The sequence below is a fragment of the Gossypium arboreum genome, chromosome 3 (genome assembly GCF_025698485.1).
Source record: "Gossypium arboreum isolate Shixiya-1 chromosome 3, ASM2569848v2, whole genome shotgun sequence".
NCBI classification, from domain to species: domain Eukaryota; kingdom Viridiplantae; phylum Streptophyta; class Magnoliopsida; order Malvales; family Malvaceae; genus Gossypium; species Gossypium arboreum.
In genome coordinates this window covers 37,987,496-38,007,655 of record NC_069072.1, presented here as the reverse complement: position 1 = coordinate 38,007,655, position 20,160 = coordinate 37,987,496, and the positions used below count along the sequence as shown (strand labels likewise).

The following is a 20,160-nucleotide window of genomic DNA, read 5'->3' as shown; positions in this document are numbered from 1 at the left end:
AAAGGGGCGGTTTACCATTTACATATAAAAAATAAAAAAAATAAAAAAACTAAAAGGAGAAGCTCTTTTTGGCACCAAAAGTCTTAATTATCGTTATTTTTACCCCAAATGATTTACACGCTTTCTTCTTCTTTTATTATTATTATTGCTTTTGTCACTTTATCCCTCCTTCAAGACTTGAAAGTTTCAAAGTTTATTGGATAACCTTTCTTTTGATAATTTAGAAGGCTTGGAGGAGGGACAAAGTGGCCTAATAATTGTATTTAAGGACTTGATTCTCACTAATACTTTAATTAAAGCCAAAACAGAACATATTTTGAATCAGATGTCATATCTTTAATTAAAATAAGATGAATATGATGTTAGATTGAAGTAGTGTTGTATCAACTAAATGTTATGGGATTAAAAGAAAATACAATTACAATAAACATGAAATGGAAGATAGAAGTATATTGGTAATGAATTGATGTAAAGCATAAAATTTTGGATTCCAGACTGAGATCTCAAATTCCAAAAACTAAATTTAATTTGCAAATTATTTCATTGTTTTTTCCCAAATCATTAAGTTGAGTTCAAATCTCAACCTCAATCTCAATCTCAATCTCAATACATACATATAAATATAAACATGTGGAAGAGTAAGTTAGCAACATAAAAAATATATATGTAGCAGATAAAGTTGATCACCAATATCAATAATATAACTAATTAGGGTATGAATTTGTTCAACCAAATTCTAATCTTAAATAACAATATAATTTAAATATTCATTACCTTTTTCTTTTTTAAGTAAATTTCGATGATTATTAACACAAAATAAAAGAATACAAATATTATATTGATTTTCTCATTCTCAAATTCATCTATAATATACATCATATAAATCTTATTTTTCTTTCATTTCTTTCAATCCATACAAATAATAATTTTTCAATTAAAATTTAAATAAAACAATGAAAATCATCCTTCATTATCAAAGCATGCAAGTCGAAATTTTTATACACTATTCAAAATAAAATTAGTCTTTGCTAAATGTTTGTCAAGGAATAAAATTTCATCAACAATAAAATTATTTATTTACCTTAACTGTTACTATCATCGGTTCAAAGTTCGAATAGATTTGGGTTAATTTGTAATAAGCTTATAGGATCGGCTCACTGGTCAAGTTCATAAAATTCGGTCGCAGAACAGGCTCACAAGTCTAGCTTGCTTTCCTATGGGATTATTCATACAGGTTTGTCTTGCATAAGATTTTATAAATACGTCTTTAGTCTAAAATAAGATATTTATCTATATGCATAAGCCTAACTTAACTAATACATCATGTCAATGAATAATATTCATCTCATATAAATATACATATACAACTTGAGAGACAAAAAAAAAAACACTCACCAATTTCAATAATAAAAGAAGTAGAATTTCTTTTTCTTTCACAGCTCTTTTGACTTTTTTTTATAATTAGAAAAAGAAAAGAAAACCTACAAATGGTAGGAGTTAATCGATTGTTAAAGATATTATTTAATCATAAAGGAAGTTATGTAATTAAGAGAATATTTTATTTATTTATATTTTTATTAATGCATTTGTATTTAAACAATAGTTTTAAAATAAATAAGTCTACAATATGACAGAAAATGATGGAATTAGGGAAGGAACATGATGATGAAAGAAAACAGTGTAAGAAATTAAAAGAAAATGAGAGAATAATATATAAATAAATACATTGAGAAAAAAAAATGAAAAAGGGCTGTCTACATATGAACAGCTCAATAATACCCTCTCACTCGCCAATGACCTGCGCTATTCTTTCATTTCAATAGCCTTTTCCGGCTCTCTATCGCCCCCCTCCCATAGCTCTAGAGATTATTCCTTTCTCAAAAATTTCTTCTTTTCTCATAATACATATAAAAAATCCTCCTTCTTTTATACTCTTCTCTTTGTCTTATATAATCTCAGGGTGATAGAGCAACAAAAATACGACCATATAACAAAGGAAAAAAAAATAAAGAGAGATTCAAGGGATAATACGATGACCAAGTTACCTTCTTTGTTTCTGGTTTTGACTTTGGTTTCTGTTTTTGTTTGTGGGTTTGGAAAAAGGATACCAATTCTGTCATTTGATGAAGGGTATAGTCAGTTGTTTGGAGATGATAATCTAGTTCTCCACAGAGATGGTAAAGCTGTTCACTTGTCTTTGAATGAGAGAACAGGTTTGTTTGTTTATTTATTTTCTTTTTGCTGGTCTCTGGTTTTGATATATTTGGGGTTTCTTTTTCCTTCTTGTTTTAATTAAAAAGGAAGTGTTTTTATTTTTTGTGTTTGGCTTTGTTTATGGTGTAAAAAACAGGGTCTGGATTTGTGTCTCAAGACCTTTACTTGCATGGTTACTTCAGTGCTTCAATAAAGTTACCTGCTGATTATACTGCTGGAGTTGTGGTTGCTTTCTATGTGAGTTTATCTCTATTCAAGATTAATCTCTTTTTGTTTTCCTTTTTATCTTACAATTATTTTTGTTAGAAGGTTTCTTAACAGGCTTATTAGAAGCTTAATCGTATGGTTGCTGCTAAAAAAGTAAAAACTCCTTTTTTTTTTCAATTTTTTGAAGTATTGATACTGGGATGAATTTGCCGCTGTTGTCTTCACTATCTTCAACGGTTCATCTTGAAAACATGTATTTTGTTTTAACGTTTTACCCTTTTCAAGTTAAAAAAAAAATCATATTTTTGTTTGGGAATCTGATCCAAACCCAGATGGTAAACTTGCTAAAGTTTCCTCTTTATTTTTGCTACCAATTATTTTTAAAGATAAACAAAAACAATTGATTAAAATTAATACCAGATAGTTTTACCTTTAATATGTATAAGAATCCCGTCATTTTTTTTTTCTGAGTGCAGATGTCAAATGGTGATATGTTCGAGAAGAACCACGATGAAATAGATTTTGAGTTCTTGGGTAACATCAGAGGCAAAGATTGGAGGATTCAGACCAATATTTACGGCAATGGAAGCACCAGTGTTGGCAGAGAAGAAAGATACAATCTTTGGTTCGACCCTGCTGATGATTTCCATCAGTACACTATTCTCTGGACTGATTCTCAAATCATGTAAGCATAAAGAATCCCCTCCCTTTTCCATTTTCCTTTATTCCTTAATCTCTGCTTCAACCACAGCCTTTTCAACTGTTGAATTTTTGTATGATTTAAGTGTTCGACTTGCCTTGTTGAAGAGTTTGATGTTGATATATAGGGTGGGGTTTTCTTATCTTTTGAAGGTTTATATGTTGTACAATTATTATCCCCTGTTTTATCCAACATCTATGGTGTTGAATTTAAGGTTGTGTGTTTTTGATGGTTATCATTGTTTTTGGTTGCAGATTTTATATAGACAACATCCCCATTAGAGAGTTTAAAAGAACAGCTGCAATGGGTGGGGACTTTCCCTCTAAGCCGATGTCGTTGTATGCTACAATATGGGATGGGTCTGATTGGGCTACTAATGGTGGCAAATATAGAGTCAATTACAAATACGCTCCTTACGTAGCAGAATTTTCCGACCTGATCCTCCACGGCTGCGCAGTGGATCCCATTGAATTTTCGTCGAAGAAGTGTGATACCACCTCTCAAAGTTTGGAACTTTCTGCCACTATCACCCCTTCACAAAGAAGCAAAATGGATAGCTTTAGGAGGAAGCACATGACATATTCCTACTGCTATGACCAGACCAGATACAAAGTTCCACCTGTAGAGTGTGTGATCAATCCCCGCGAAGCCGAAAGATTGAAAAGGTTCGATCCAGTCACGTTTGGAGGCAGGCGTCACCACGGGAAGCGACACCACCGCGGCAGAGCAAGCCGGTCTGAAGCTGATACCATCTAAAAAATAATAGGCCATTGGTAGATTTGATTTCATTACATGTTGGGGCATTATTTTCCTCTCAGTTTGATTTATAAAATAGGTGGGGGTCAGTTTTGTGTATAGAGAGAGAGGAGGAGCAGGAGAGCAACAAATATTTATCTCAAAGAAAGTGATAGAGTTGTTTCTTATCATAATATATGTTTGATGATGTGGGTATGTGATGTGTATAGTTCCATTTTTATCATTGATGTTTGTCTCTCAGGCTTTTTACAAAGATTGAATTTGGTGATGAATGTTATCCAATAAGCACTTGCATAGAATATGGAGTTCTTACATATTATCTCATCAAAGCCATCTTTGGTCTCATTTGGGGTTGTTTACGTGTATGAGAAAGTTGAGATATCAGAGGACATATTGTCAAAAGGGTAGTTGGAATCCAATGTGAGATGGATGTGACAAGTGGTGGGGGAGTCTCAGGGCTTGCAAATGGCCGCAGGTTTGGACCTTTAAAAAGGTTGTGGAGTGAAATTATATGTGATGTCGATTCTGCAAAATAAAGGCAAAGAGATTTCAAAGTTGAATGTTCAAAGTTATGGCTTTGAGGGTCTTAGTCTCAGAGGCCAGCAATTAGGGTAGTTGGGACTTCATTTATTCTTTTGCTTTTCATTTCTTCGTTCAAATATGTTTGTTGGATAACTTTTTTTCCTTAGGAATAGGAACATTGCTCTCTGCATTAATGGGACTAGAGAAGAGATTGTATAAAATTATAATTTCAGTCATTCTTATCTCTTTTTAATAGGAGAATGACAAATCAGTTTCTTACTGTATTTTTATTTAGATTTGAATTTTTTCAAAAGGAAAAGGCTAGAAATCAGGAGGAAAAATCTAGTTTATTATTCTTATATTGGAAATGGATAAGGATGATGTGGAATTACAATTTGATACCATCCTTCTCAACGGGGCTAATGGCAAAAATTAAGAAAAGGGGTTTTATTGTCATTCAACAACCACTTAAAACAACTTTATCTCATTAATCATTATTTAATTTTAAAGAAAACTCATCTAGGGCTAAAGGTTGATGGAAGGACAAGTGAGTTTATATAGTGAACAAATTGTAATTTTTTTAGTTAAGTGACCAAAATGTAATTTAGTAAATATAAAATTTATTATAAGCAATCAAAAATTGGTGAACGCAACAGAAAGTGTGGTGGATTATAAGGTACCCTTTTGTCTAATCTTAACTTTATAACACTAAATTTTAGAACAACATTAAGTCACAAATTTACTGTTTTGTTTCTTAGAGATTGGACAATTAAAGATTGCTTCATTTTCTAAAAGCAAAAAAAAAAAAAAGAAAAAGAAAAAAAAAGGTTTGGCACAAAATTATGTGAGAAAATTCTCCAAATTTATTATAAGAAAGCACTACATAATAAATCAGAATGTTAATCCAATCAGCTTTTCTAACAACCAAATCCCCCTTTTTTATATATTATTTTTTATTTTATCTTTTTACAAATGTTAGTGGGATGTGTTATTATATTGTTAGCAGTTTATGAATAATATATGAAATTCAATTTGGTTTGGGCTTAGACTTATTTTCGAAAGATTTCATTGTACCAGCAATAGTTATTCATGGGGTCAAGTTTAGATAGTACACTCATATTAAATTTGGTTGGTTTAAAAACTTTGTTTTAAAAATATTTTTAATATTAATATAATAAAAATGATTTTAATTATGTTATAACATGGTAGCGGGGTTAATTAAGGTAGTGATTCACATAGTAAATGATGTGAAGAGCCACTAAAAATAAAAGTTTAAGACATTAAAAAAAGTTTGGAAGAGAGTTATTGAGTAATGTTCCGTGTTACAAGTAGAGAGGTATTTCTATCTTCTACCTCATGTCATTATGCTCAAGTGTTGTGAAAATGTATTTATAAACGGAGGCTCGTTAGGTTTGAGTTCCATCCATCAAGCAATCTATTTCGTAAGTGAAGAGAGTGGACTAACAAGTGGTCAATTAGAAATATTATTGGAATCGGTGTGAGATGATTAGACGAAATATCATTAGGTTTGAAGAGATAACAAATTGACAAGTACTACTAAGAACTCTTCTCTTTTAAATTTAGTCTATTCCTATTAAAATTTTCCTAAATTTCTATATAAAAAAGGGTTACATTGTTTGTCCTTGAGTTTAATTTACCTCATACTAAATGTAGTTTTTTTTTTTAATTTATGGTTGAAAATTTCAAAATCATCAACTACATAATGATGTTAAGATTGTTGAATGTATGTTTAATCATTAAGGATTCGACATGATTAATGGCAAAACATGAATATTAATTAAAATAATATATTTTAAATATGACTAATAAAATAATTATGAATGTAACAGGAATAAGTTTATTGGGTTTGGATAGAACAAATTAATTATAAGAAAGTGCAATTATTACAGTAGTAATGTCATTTTCTTAAAATAACAAGTAGGGGAGAGTATAAGTTGTTTCGGTTTTAGCGGTTAAATAGCTATATGATCTATTTATTTAGTTATATTAGCCGATTATTGGTTATTAAATTTCATAATGGAATCTATTGACTTAACTGATTTAATATTTTAATTATTTAAAACATATTTTTATTTTATAGCATATAAGTTGGTAAAATATATTTATATTTTCATTAGTTTAAATATATTTTATAATACATTTATTTGAATTGATTAACTGACTTAATGATCAAACCTATCGATATTATGTCGATTTATATGATATAAGTTGGTCAATTTGATTATTGTATATGATGGTTGGTTAAGTCAAATAAATTAAAAAATTGATCGAATTAACTATTTGCCATATTCTTAAGTACAATGATTTTTAATTTAATAAACATGTTTGAGTGATAAATGTAGTTGCATCTTCACTTGTTATGTTAGATAATACAATTGTAATTACATAACTAAATAATTAAAAAATAAAAAATTCAAAAGTTATAATGAATAGTTCCCCACTTAATTAATTCTTTAAATTCTCAAGTCTCTAATTAGACTAGTAGAACAAGTAATTAGGTACTTCCATTGCATTCAATTTAATGATGCTCGTTAATAATTGTTGAGGAGGGATTAACTCGTTCGAAGAAGTCTTCTAAGTATCGTCTTTGGAGATATTGATCTAGTTCTTCAACAATGAAAAGTATTGTCTCCGAGGGAGAATTTTGTCTCTCACTCCATGGAGAGCCATGTTCGGTTCACGGAGGGGAGCACTTCAACCCCAACAATTGACCTATATAGTATAGGTCAGGGGTTCGAATCTCACCAAAGATGAAAAGCTCACGTCGCCTCTTGATAGGTGGTCATATATCCACATACGGTTAAAGTGCTCTTCTCCATAAACCGTACACGACTCTCTCCTCTCCAGAGGAGAATACCTTCCATTATTAAAGAATTAGATTGACCTCGATTCCCCTAAAAAAAAAGCTAATCCCTCCTAAACAATCATAATGATTACTCAACATAATTACAACAATTTAGTAAGTAGTAAATAAAGCATGTTGATTTTGCAAGTATATACTCTTCGGAGTTGAAATTGGTCAAGACTTAAAATATGTTGCAAGTAATCTACGAACAAAACTGATATAACTTGTATTTTTATATTTATATTTAGAGTTTCTTATTTTTAATTTTGAAAAAAAGATGTTTTAATGAAAAATTACATGTAACATGGATTCGAATACTGAAATACTTGGCTTTTATAAGAAACATTTTTAATTATATTTTGGGATTTGTACGGCCAATTCTGAACTGGAATTGTAAAGAGAATACATAGTCATCCAAAAGCAGTCACGTAAATCATTTGGAAAGCTACAGATCACAATCTTTTTAAAGCAGCATTCACCCAAGTACTAGGTTTGAAGGGTATATTTGGTTGGTCCAAATGCATAAATGATGAATCTCCAATGTACTCTCCCATACCCATATTTGACATTTACTACTCAACCAATTATGTGCGGAATTAACTATACGGGATTCAGCTGCCTCTTTTCTCTCTATTAGTTTGACGAAATTAAGAACAATTGTTTTGCCTTCCCAAGTTATGATGCTCTCCGGATGGAACTGTACGCCCTACAGTTTTCGATCAATGTGTTAATTTCATCACCATAAACTTGCTACTCTAATTCAGACAAAGTTATATAAATGAGTCGAGTGAATTAAATGCATGGTTTTAGATGGCAGAAACAAGGAAGGCGCAAAAAACCAGCACTTCTCTTTTGTGATTCGTTTTGATGGTAACGTATAGTTACTGCAATATTTCGAGCTAGGAGTACAATTAATTTAGGTGAAGAAATCAGTTCTAACATAGCAACCAAATCATTGAACTAATACGTTCCGAGTAAAAAGCGATCGTAATTTTACCTGAACATGCTTATAGACTTTGTGCCGAGCAGCCATAATCAGTCCATCTTCTGTCCAAGCAGTAACCTCGAGTGCTTCCTCGGGAAAAGTGTCCTTTTTAATCACAAGGCTGTGATATCTTCCTGCATTGAAGGGGCTGGAAAATGCATAATAATAGAAAGAATTACCAATAATTTGATGTGAAATTAATGAAAATAAAATGGAAGTTTTTTTTAACATAAAATGCAATATAACACATGCTAAGCACAAGGTAGTAGGATATAGGAAAATGGAAATACATAATATTTCCTAGAAGTTGAAACTTGTTACGAGAAAGTGATGTTATGGAACCACTAGAGGTATAGAAAGATAGCTTAAGAAACAAATATGATCAAGTTGATAGTTTGACTACAGATAAAACATAATTGAAGCACAGTTGAAGAATTTTAAACCGAGAATCACGTTAGAAGAAGTAATGCATACTTTGACAATCCAGCCAACAACCCATCTTCCCCCTTCTCATCATGATACACGAGAGAACTTGTGCCATGCATAACACCGTAGGGAGATCGGATTATCTTTCCTGCATTTTCAATTAAGTCAAAGATCCCTTTAAAATCCCACCAGCAAGCAGCTAATCTTCCATGATTTTCATAAACAAATAAAAATAAATGTCAATTTAGCCTTCTTAGCATAAATATTGTGTTGTGTAGAAACATTATTAGCATAAACAACAGTTGCTTAAGGTATCCTAGAATGCTCACCTCCAAAAGCGTCACCGATGCACTGCAAACCCATACAAACACCAAACAAAGGTACAATAGGTCCAAGTTCCAAAACTGTTTTCAATGATATTCCAGAATCTTGGGGTGTTCCTATATGAAGGATAGAATACAAAGTATACATCAAATGCTTAAATATGAAAATTCTCATGTTTAATTTATTTATAGTTTGAAAAAAATATATAACAAACTATTACCTGGACCAGGAGAGATAAGCACTCCCCTAGGATTTTTCCTACAAATATACAAGAAAAGTGTCGTTATTGAATCAAATATTTCGAGATTATATGTTAACAAGTAATCATTCACCACCCAAGTAACCATCATGTTAAATGAGTGGATTATAAAAACACATTGCAGCAGTAAGAAGCTTAGTTCTTACATTTTTAACTCTTCTACTGTCAACTCATCATTTCGATAAACCTCAAAATGACATCCAAGCCCTCCCACATACTACAAAATTATAGGTAAACTCTGAGGACATTCAACATGATGAAGAAACAACATTTCAAGTACTGGAAATTCTGTAATGTAAATTCTATTATTCATTTCGTAAGGTGATGATAAAAACGAACAGTAGACCTTCTTAAAAGGAGAAAGACAAGAATCAAGCAGGGACGGTCCCCACATTCGTGTGGTCAAATATAATTCTATTCCCTAATACTGTCTGTTTCTCAACATTTTTTCTTACCATAAAAAAAAGGGAAGATAAAGTCTTTTTTTTATTGCAATTGTGGCAATCTCTGACCAGATACTTTGCACTTGCTGTTGAGTACTGAATTTCATTGGTCAAGACCATCAAATTGGACCTCCATTATAAAGGATGCCGAATTCAAATCACCACAGCATAGGTAACTTTCAACACAACACATCATTTTTCTGGTTGATACCCACAAACCATATTTGCCTTCAATTGACAATTAGCCATAACGAAATTACAACGTTTCTATACCATATACATGCATGTATACATACAAACAAACATATATGATATATTATAAGGAAAAAAACATATCTAATAAAGTACTTTCTTCCTATTATAGTCAAGTTAATTGGGTTTCTTAACTTTAATAAAATTATCAAGTCTTCCCTATATTCTCACGCATAGTGAAAACTGGAAACGAGTAATTCTATATTGTTTTCGTAAAGATTTCTAGGCAATCAACAGCGTTTCAGAATCAAGGGAAACTCAGAGAAGACGAAAGATTAGACAGAGAGAAGGAAACAAATTTTTGAAGATGCAATTAAACCTGGCAAAGATTGTAGGTGAAACTATCATAATTGTCAATGACGATAATGGGATTCTTGCTGATTTTCTTGTTTTCCGGAATTGAAGATGTTGAATCCGATACAGCCGATGCGAATGAGAGTTTTCCCACAACCCCACTTCTCTTGATTGGCAAAAAGCAAACATCTGCAAAGCAAACCAGAAAAAGAACGTCCCTGTGATACTCTGTACGAGAGAGAGAGAGAGAGAGAGAGAGAGAGAGAGAGACTTGATGAAGGAGAGAGCTTGGAGAGGTGAGACAGAGACGGGTTTTGAAGGGATTTAGCAGAAAGTGAAGGTTTTGGATGAACCAGAGATAAGTGAGTAATAAAATTAGCCGCCATTTTTCTAGTAATGAGTGAAAGTATTAGAATGTGGGAAGGGCAGTTCAGGTTCACTGTTTCTCGGAGAATAAGACTGAGAATGATTCAAGTAGTGAGAATATTGTTTATATAGGAACATCTTTTCAATGTTCAGTGTTGAGATCCAGAAATGGAAACGTGTAGTGTAATTTGGACAACTCTTTTTAGGATGGTGAATTGTATCCTCTTCAATCGTTGTTTCTATGGATTATGGAAGGAAATCTGAATTCTTATTGGGAAATCTAAAATATGATTGGCATGGAGCCAGCCTGTTGCTACTTTTATTTATAGATTAAGGAATATTTTGTTAAAAATTTTGTTTATTTCTATTATTACAATCCGATCCTTACACAACAAAATAATATATATATATTGATTATTTTGTTAGTCAAACTAGTTTTTAATAATAAAAATAGATAATATTATTAATAAAACGATTAATTTATTTTTTAATCTAACCTATAGAAATTAATTTATCAATTTCTTCAATATAATTATTATAGGTATTTTAATAAATTAAATTATTATAAATATTTATAAATTTAATTTAAGTTTTTATATTTTCTTTAAATATATAATTCATACAGGATTTCACCCTTGTGATTTAATAATGATGAATATCAAATCCAACCAAACAAAATTGACTCAAAAATAAAATTTGTATATAGTGAAATAAATAGGTGTAAAATAAAAAGTAAAGGAAAAATAAAAATAAAATTGCTAAAATGAAAATCGTAATTAAAACTTGATCATTCAATATAATAAGAATATAGTTAAAGGCAAAATGCATTAGTTTGATTAATAACAAAATTTTCGATAATGACGTAAAATTTGTTCATTATTTTTCAAAAATATATTTATGATTTAATTTAAAATATAATAATTTATCAATAAAAGATTCATCTAACAAGCAACAAACATACAATTAAAGTCATTTAAATTATTTTATATATTTTTATAATATATTCACCATGTTATTTGTCATAAATACTAAAATAATTAAATAACTACTTAATTTAAAAATTTTAATTGCAAACTATCAAATATGTTATTTACATTTAATAAACATGAATATTTAGTAAGAAAGAATAAAAATCAATTTCTTTTTGATTAAAAAGAAAAGTTTAGTAACTCATAATAAAAGAAAAACAAAAATAAAAACTCCGAAATTTCACTCTCTTCTATTGAAACCTACAGGCAACTAAAACCCTAAAAGAAAAATAAATAAAATGGAATCATATTTGTTTCCCTCGAAGTAAAAAAAAAAAAGGATAATAATAACCAATTCTATATTTAATTTTCCTAATTAATCCTAACTAAAAACATATGCACAATTGAATTTATTAATATATTCCATATGGATTACTTGTGCACAAAGAATTAGTAGTGAGTAGAATGAGCTTGCGCCTCATGTTGTTTTCAACAAAATATCACATATATAATAATAGTAACAAATATGTCTAAATATTTTAATAATTAATTTCTAATTGTTCATGGGTAGATTAGAAAATATGGTTAATGTTCAAAAGTTATATATTAGGGTTATGGTCTCGAAATTACACATATGTAACTTTTTTAATATCCCATTTTAAAAAAAAAAGAGAGCCACCTCCTTTAAATTACTTGTGTGCTAATTTGGAAGATCAAAATCATAAAATCTGAAGATTTCAAGAAATCACTAGATTCAGATACGCTTCCGCGTCTTCTTTTGTTTTTGATTTATTATTAATGATTTGACATGATAGATCCTGGTTTGTTAAGTTTTATATTAGATCTTGTTTTGCGGTTCTAACAAGTAGCATCCGAGTCTTGTTGTGTCAAATAATTGAGAATGAGTTATTTTTTATTATATATGGATTAATTCATTCTTCATAAAAAAAAAATCAGTTTGAAATAAAAATTGCACAAGTTTTAGGGTTATATGGGGAAGCTTTTAAGTTTTAAAATTTTGAATATTTGTGTGATGTTAAAAATCAATGGATTGAGTTTGTTGACTTGAATCATAGGCGATTAGTCCTTCATATACATCAAAATGATTTTATTTGTTATTTTTCTTATTGCTTCAAAACCTTGTTGTCGATCAGTTCCACATTCGTGCAATATTTACTTTAATTTCAAGTGTTGATTGTTGCCTTTCTTCTGCCGTTGAATGTCTCCCCTTGCTGCTCTTTGCTATTGTTATGCTCTTAAATTGATGCTATCCTTAGTTTCGAATTATTGCTATCAAAGGTTGTTAATCACTTCGATCAGCGGCTGCCAATTACCTCAAGTGAGGTAACTAATTGATGTAGTAATTCATGGAATATTATGCTTATTCCAACATTCTGTATATATATTTGCATGGCATAATATATTAGAATGATTATTATATATATAAACGTGGTTTGCTTATGTTTAAGATATTAAAATATGCTGCTTGTATGATTGTATACCAGCGTGTGTGTATATATAGTCGCTGCAACTTTTTTTTTAAGTCAGTTTCTTTTATAAAAAGAAATCGCTAAGTCATATGGTTTTTATTTTATTTTATGTAAACTAATGATAATTATGAGTATTAAGTTGAGTCTAATAAAATTTGATTTTTAATTTTATTATAAAATTTTAATGGCTGTTTGTAATTTTTCAAATATTAAGGTATTTAATTTCTCATTCAAGAATGAGACAATCTTATTTTGGGTTAATGATATGAATATTTTAAATTTAAATATTGGTATATTTATATATATTTTAAAATAACTTAATTGAAATAATAAGTTGTCAAAGTGACATTTATTATTGAAATTATTTTGTTTTAAAATATAAAAGGTTATGTGCATGTAACTTAAGTTACGTTAATATTGATTGGCCCAAAGGAAGGTTAATATTTAACAAAATTACACGTGCAACTGTGGTAATAAACTTGTGACGATTATTCGGTTTTACATGTGAGCAAAAAATTGGTCCAAAGGAAGATTTATTGTTCGACATGTTTTTATTGTCAATCTTTGATTACTACAATAAGATATCATTTGCAAGTTAATATTTTTGTCCAAAGATGAAATATTAATAGAATGTCTGATATCTTGAGATAAGATTTACCTTTATTCAAATTATTTTGGTTTAAATTTGAAATATTTTGAAACAAACAAATCCATATTTTGACTTTAGGATTTAATTAAGGATGTCTAAAATTTTAAATAGATTAGTTGAAACAAAATGCCATCAAACTGACATCTTTTACGTAGATTAGCTTATTTAAAATATCAAGATGATTATATATTTTTGTGATTCATGCGTTTATTAATTGACCTAAAGGTAAGTTAATATTTGGCAGAATTTTAATGACATCTGTGGTGATTAATGTGTGACAATTATAAGGTACTTTATGTGAGCAATAAGTTAGTCCAAAGACTGATTCATTATTTGACATAATTTATTGTTAATGTTTGATTGCCACAACAAGAGTATCACTTACTGTTAATATTACTGTCCAAAGACTTGATATTAATGTTGTGTTTCGTATCTTAAGGTGGGATTAGCCACTATTTTAAATTTATTGTTTACTTATGAATATTCATGTGAGCTTGTTTTTATCTATTTTTCTCTATATTCAGTTAGTTCATCTTCTGTTGCCACAATATCTGCTAATATAAATTTATACCCATGCTTAATGAGACTAATTTCAAGGAATGGAAAAGACACTTACTTATAATGCTTGGTTGTATGAACATAGATCTTACACTAAGAGAAGAACAACCTGCACCTCTTACAACGACAAGCACCCTTAATGCTAAAAGGGATTTTGAAAGGTGAGATCGTTCAAACCGCACGAGTTTAATGATCATTAGCACAACATTCCAAAAGCTTTTAGGGGCACAAAATCTGAAGAGATTACTCAGGCTAATGGTTTCCTTAATGAAATTGAGAAACATTTTGTCAAAAAATGACGAGGTTGAGATGACATCACTTTTTACTTCTTTCATGTTACTTCAAGACTTAAGGTACTTAAGATCAAGCTTTCTGAGGAATTACTTGTTCTTATGATTTTGGTATCACTTATTGCACAGTTTAACCAATTTAAAATTAGTTACAACTGTTAAAAGGAGAAACGGACTCCAAATGAACTCATTTCTCATTGTGTGCAAAATGATAAAAAGTTGAAATATGATAAATCTGAAAATGCTCATTTGGCCAGTACCTCTAAAGACAAAAACTTACATTTTCAATAGAATACCCACTAAAACAGCTGCAAAAACACCTTACGAGCTTGGGACAGGTCGGAAGCCTAGTCTAAAGCACTTTTACATTTGGGGATGTCTAGTTGAGGCAAAGCCTTATAGGTCACATGAAAAGAAATTGGACTCCAAAACAGTGAACAACTACTTTATCAGTTATTCTGAGTAATCTAGGGGCTATAAGTTTTATGATCCCACAATTAGGAATATTTTTGAGATAGGAACTATAACATTTTTTTGGGGATGTTGAGTTTGGAGGGAGAATAAAGGTTAGAGACATTGCTTTTAGAGAGGAATTGGATTCTAACTCAGTTCCTGCTATCACTTTTCACAATGTTCAGTTTTCATGCCTGTCATTGATCAAGAAGTGAATCCAGAACCTCAACAAGATAATGTTGAACAACTCCCTATTCAAGATGTGGTAATTGTTCCAAAAGAACAAACTCAACAACCTCAAGAATAAATATCATTAAGCAGGTCCACGAGAGAAAGAGGAGAAATGCTATTTTGGATTATTATGTTGTATTTCTCCAAGAACATGAGGATGACAATGGGATGATGGAAGATGATCCAATCAACTTTCGTCAAACCATGAAAAGTTCTTCTAAAAAATGGATTGATGTTATGTAAGAAGAGTATAAGTCTATGCGAGACAATAAAGTTTGGGAACATGTCCCATTACTTAAAGGTGCAAAGTCAAATTGGTTGTAAATGGATATTTAAAACCAAAAGGGATGCAAATGGTAATGTAGAGAGGTATAAGATGCATCTTGTAACTAAATGATAAACTTAGAAAGAATGTATTGATTTTACAAAGACTCTCTCTCCAGTTTCATCAAAAGACTATTTCAAGACAATCATGGAGCTTGTTGCTCATCTTGATCTTGAGTTATAGTAGATGATGTTAAGACTGCATTTTTCAATGGTGACATTAAAGAAATGATTTATATGGTACAACCAGAAAACTTTGAGTTGGGACACCTGTAATAGCTTGGTTTTAGCTAAATCGGAACAGTGGTTTTGGAACCACAAATCTGAGGTCATAAAATTATTTTAATATTATTTTTGGTGTTTACAACATGTGAAGATATATGTGTAAAATTTTTGTAAGCTAATTTTACTGTTTAATAGCTTAATTTGAGAAAAATGATTAAATCGCGTAATAGGCAAAAGTGGCATTCTATATGTTAAATGTGGTTAATCGCTATGGTTGATTATATGTGAGGTCCTTATGATGTAATTATACCATTGATAGTGGAATTTGACATAAATGGTCATCCATTAAAAGTAATTAAGGGCATTTTAGTAATTTTGTAAATAAAGGTTAATTATAAAAAACAAAGTAAAATGTGGCTTTATTATCATCATCTACAATTGATTATTGAAGAGAAAATAAAGCTTTCATGTAACACCCCTCACCTGTATCCGATGCCGGGATAGGGCTCAAGGCGTTACCGGGATTTCACGTTCATAAACATATTAAATCAAGTCACTAAGTTGCGCTCTAATTTAAAACTTTTCAAATATGTATATCCTTTCCCTTAAACAAGCATTCGAGACCTAAAACATGCCTAGAGGTGGTGCAGAACAAAACCGAGAACGTTTGATAAACTTTGGGCACCTTGGAAAATTTCTTTTAACTTGAAGTGTCACACGCCCGTGTGACTTGGGACACGTCGGTGTAATCACCCCGTGTCCAAGACCTGAGCATTCTGTTAAATTCACACGGCCAAGACACACGCCCATGTGTCTAGCCCGTGTTCATTTAACAGACTTACCATTTTAGATGCAGGGGATACACAACCATGCCACACGCCTACGGGTGTAGCCCGTGTGTTACACACTGCCTAGGCACCACCCGTGTACCCAACCGTGTAGACCCTATCAGGCTATTTTCCAAGCCTATGGTCACCCCCTTTTTAACACTTATACTTAATGAATATTAAAAATAAAGTAAAACATAATTATGCTATCATAAATGATCTTTGCAAAAACTCATTGCATAGAAACCTCATATCATTAGTTTCGTACATGCTAGGTTATTTCCTATCTTGTATTTATGTGTTGTCATACCACTTTAATACATTCAAGATTGGCTCGTCCTTATGACTCATTGCCAATTGGAATTCAACCATCGCACATGATTACAAACTTGCATGGAAATTTTGTAGGTCATAGCCTACTTCAAAACAAGCCGATCTCTATGGCCATAAACAAAAAGATAGATTTATCTTTAAAAGCCTTCATTTGGCAAATCAAATGACATATATAACAAAATACTCAAAAGACCTATACATGCCATTGAACAATTTAGAAATGTCTTTATACCAAAGCTAGTCTATTTGATAGTATGCTGACTCTCCAACTGTCTTCCAATCTTTACGAGTCCTCGAGCTCTGTGAGAGATAGGGAAAAGAGAGGGGTAAGCATTTTCATGCTTAGTAAGCTCGAATAACCGGAAAGTAAACTGACTAAGTAATTAGAATACAATCTAATTGGGTAATAAATTCAATGAGCATAGGATGGCTTTCCTATCACTTACACTCAATCAATAAGTTAGTCATATAACAATGCACTATGAAAGTTATCTTAGATGAGCTCATCACTCAACATCTCATTTATATATATATATGTCACATTAATCTCGTTGAGTTTCTAGGAAATCTTGATGGAATATCCATTTACCGTCAATTCGTACAATGATTATTTCAGATATGCACTCCCGCGAACCTCACATCTTATGGCGGGATTACCAGTCCAGGCTAAATCCCGACATCAACTTATGGGTTCATAAAATGGGGGCTAGATCCTTTTATAAATGAGATCAACAGATTACTCGTCTGGGCTAAATCCTTACTGCAACACATGCAGAACCTCATTACACATGGCAATCATGGTTTATCCATCGAATTTCCTTTTTAACCTCAACAGAGACATTTATCAGAATTTATACTTAAACATGCATTTCATAGAATTTCATGTTATTAATAAATGTAATCATCATGAATTCATAAATCATATAATTAGGCACATTGAGTGTTTACTTTAAGTTATCTGAACTTACCTGGTATTTGTTTCGGTGTCGTGTTTCGATTATTCCGAAACCTTTTGTTTTCCTCGATCGACCTCCGGAATTTGTTCCTCGAGGTCTATAACAATAAAAATAAATTATTAACACTCCAAATTATACATTTCAAGTCTAAATTCCATCTGTGGTCCAAATGATCATTTTGCCCTTAACCTTTCACATTTTTACGATTTAGTCCCTAGGCTCGTATAATGAAACGTATGCAATTTCTACCTTACTCAAGCCTAGCCAAACACTTTTCCCTCTTATGGTAGCCCACATTTTCCATTATTTTCACATTTCTACCACACATTTTATAAATTTTTCAAAAAGGTCCATTTAGGGGTTTTTCGTGAAAATCACCTAGGAAAAATTGTTTAACACACCTCAAACTTCCATATTCCTCCATAAAACATAAAAATACAAGTAAATCATGCATGGTATTTTTAAACATGAACCCCTAGCATGACATATGAGTAGAAATGGAGAGAGTAAGCTACCGGGATCTTAAAATTACAAAGAACATTAAAAACTGGGCTTGGGAGCACTTACTAATGAGCTTGAAAAGCTTGGAAACCCTAGCTATGGTGGCTTAGGAATTTCGGCTGGACAAGGGAGAAGAATGGCTGATTTTTTCCTTCTTTTTCCCATTTTATTTCATTAATATGTCAAATGACCAAAATGCCCTTAAGCCATTTTTTTGAAATTTCATCCATGCAAGCCCATTTTTGTCCAAAAATTTAGAAATTGGGCAAATTTCTCCCCAAGACCTTTTATTTTATAATCTAAAGCAATTTCATGTAAATTTCTTCTAGAATCCAAGTTTTGCAATTTATTCAATTTAGTCCCTAATTTTCCAATTGGGCACTTACTGAAAGAATTCTTTCATGAAACTTTAACACATGTATATTCTCATATTCTAAGCCTCGTAATAATCATAAAATAAATATTTTGATGTCGGTTTGTGGTCTCGAAACCACTATTTCGACTAGGCCCTATTTTGGGATGTTACATTTCATGTCTTGTTAGGGTTCGGTACTTGCAAGGCTCAATCGGTATGCGATTTTTGTTCGGTTTTTGATGATTTCTATGTTTTTGTGATCGTTGCTTTGAGTATTAGCTAGCCCGTTCCCTAATTTTTGAAATTGTTAGTGATTTTGAAAAATGCCATTCATGAATCCATGAGTTTTATGATGTTTGATGATGAATTATGAAAGCTTGGTGCTTGATATACATGTTTTGTAAAGTGATTTTTAGTGAAATTTCATAAAAGGTGTTAATTTATGAAAATGTGAAAATGTGGGATTAAATGTGTGAATAAATGATAAATATGGCTGATATGTATACTATGAAAATTTGGCTAGCAAGAAAATAGAAAGAAATTGTGTAATTTGTGTTTTTTTTATGAATAGAGGACTGAATTGAATAAATGTGAAACTTTAGGGCTAAAGTGCAAAAATACCCAAATATGTGTTTGTGGACTAAATTGAATGTGTCGTTGAATAAAAGAGTTAATTTTGAATGTATATAGATCAAGAATGAAAGGATTCAGATTTAGATCGGGGAAAATTGAAGGTTATCAAATAATTGATCTGATTCGTCAATTTTGAGTACGAGGTAAGTTCGTACGTGATAGACATTGTTACAATTATGTTCTAAATGCTTTAATATTGCATGAATTGTATATATGCGACTACGGTTGTGTACGATGATGAATCAACTATGTTTGGCACTTAGTGTGCGATTTGAGATAGCTTTGGCTATATAAAGCACTTAGTGTGCGAATAGGAATAGCTTCGGCTATATGTGGCACTAAGTGTGTGATACCGAGATAGTTTCGGTTTAATGTGATGGCATTAAGTGTGCGGTATCATTATAGCTTCGACTAATCATTTATGCCGTAAGTGTGCGAGTTCTTTGAGTATGGAAAGATTTCCAGATGGTTTAACGTATTGAACAATAAGGTGAAAATGAGATAAGTAAATACCAGAAAGTATAGGTACGTATGATACCTATGTAGTGGTTGATACTATGTGTATGAAGCTTGATGAATTTGTATATATATATGAAAAATGGTCATGGATTAGAATCGAATCATGATATGAGACTTATTAAGTGTTTATTAATTGATGATTTTGTATATTATAATCTGTTGAATATATATTTAGTATGAACTTACTAAGCGATGAAGCTTACTGTATGTTATTTGTCTATTTTTATAGAGTAT

At 31.0% G+C, this 20,160-nt stretch overlaps 2 protein-coding genes across 3 annotated transcripts; one reads left to right on the top strand and one right to left on the bottom strand.

Moving 5' to 3' along the window:
- Positions 1-1,718: 1,718 nt before the first annotated feature.
- On the top strand, positions 1,719-4,176 carry LOC108458289 (probable xyloglucan endotransglucosylase/hydrolase protein 28). Its single transcript, XM_017757638.2, has 4 exons — positions 1,719-2,213; positions 2,351-2,451; positions 2,898-3,106; positions 3,376-4,176. The coding sequence occupies exons 1-4, from the start codon at positions 2,033-2,035 to the stop codon at positions 3,875-3,877; spliced, it is 993 nt and encodes a 330-aa protein (XP_017613127.1). The 5' UTR covers positions 1,719-2,032; the 3' UTR covers positions 3,878-4,176.
- A 3,420-nt stretch (positions 4,177-7,596) lies between these two features.
- Positions 7,597-10,906, bottom strand: LOC108486483 (anthranilate synthase beta subunit 1, chloroplastic-like). 2 transcript variants are annotated; one of them, XM_053026170.1, is made up of 6 exons: positions 10,274-10,906; positions 9,221-9,258; positions 9,006-9,116; positions 8,725-8,824; positions 8,263-8,398; positions 7,597-7,971 (listed from the first exon to the last, which is right to left on the bottom strand). In XM_053026170.1, exons 1-6 carry the CDS (start codon positions 10,435-10,437, stop codon positions 7,741-7,743), a joined length of 780 nt encoding a protein of 259 aa, XP_052882130.1. In that variant the 5' UTR covers positions 10,438-10,906; the 3' UTR covers positions 7,597-7,740. The 2 variants fall into 2 exon arrangements, with proteins under 2 accessions (XP_052882130.1, XP_052882131.1); XM_053026171.1 differs by lacking the exon at positions 10,274-10,906 and adding an exon at positions 9,406-9,581.
- Between the last annotated feature and the right edge of the window lie 9,254 nt (positions 10,907-20,160).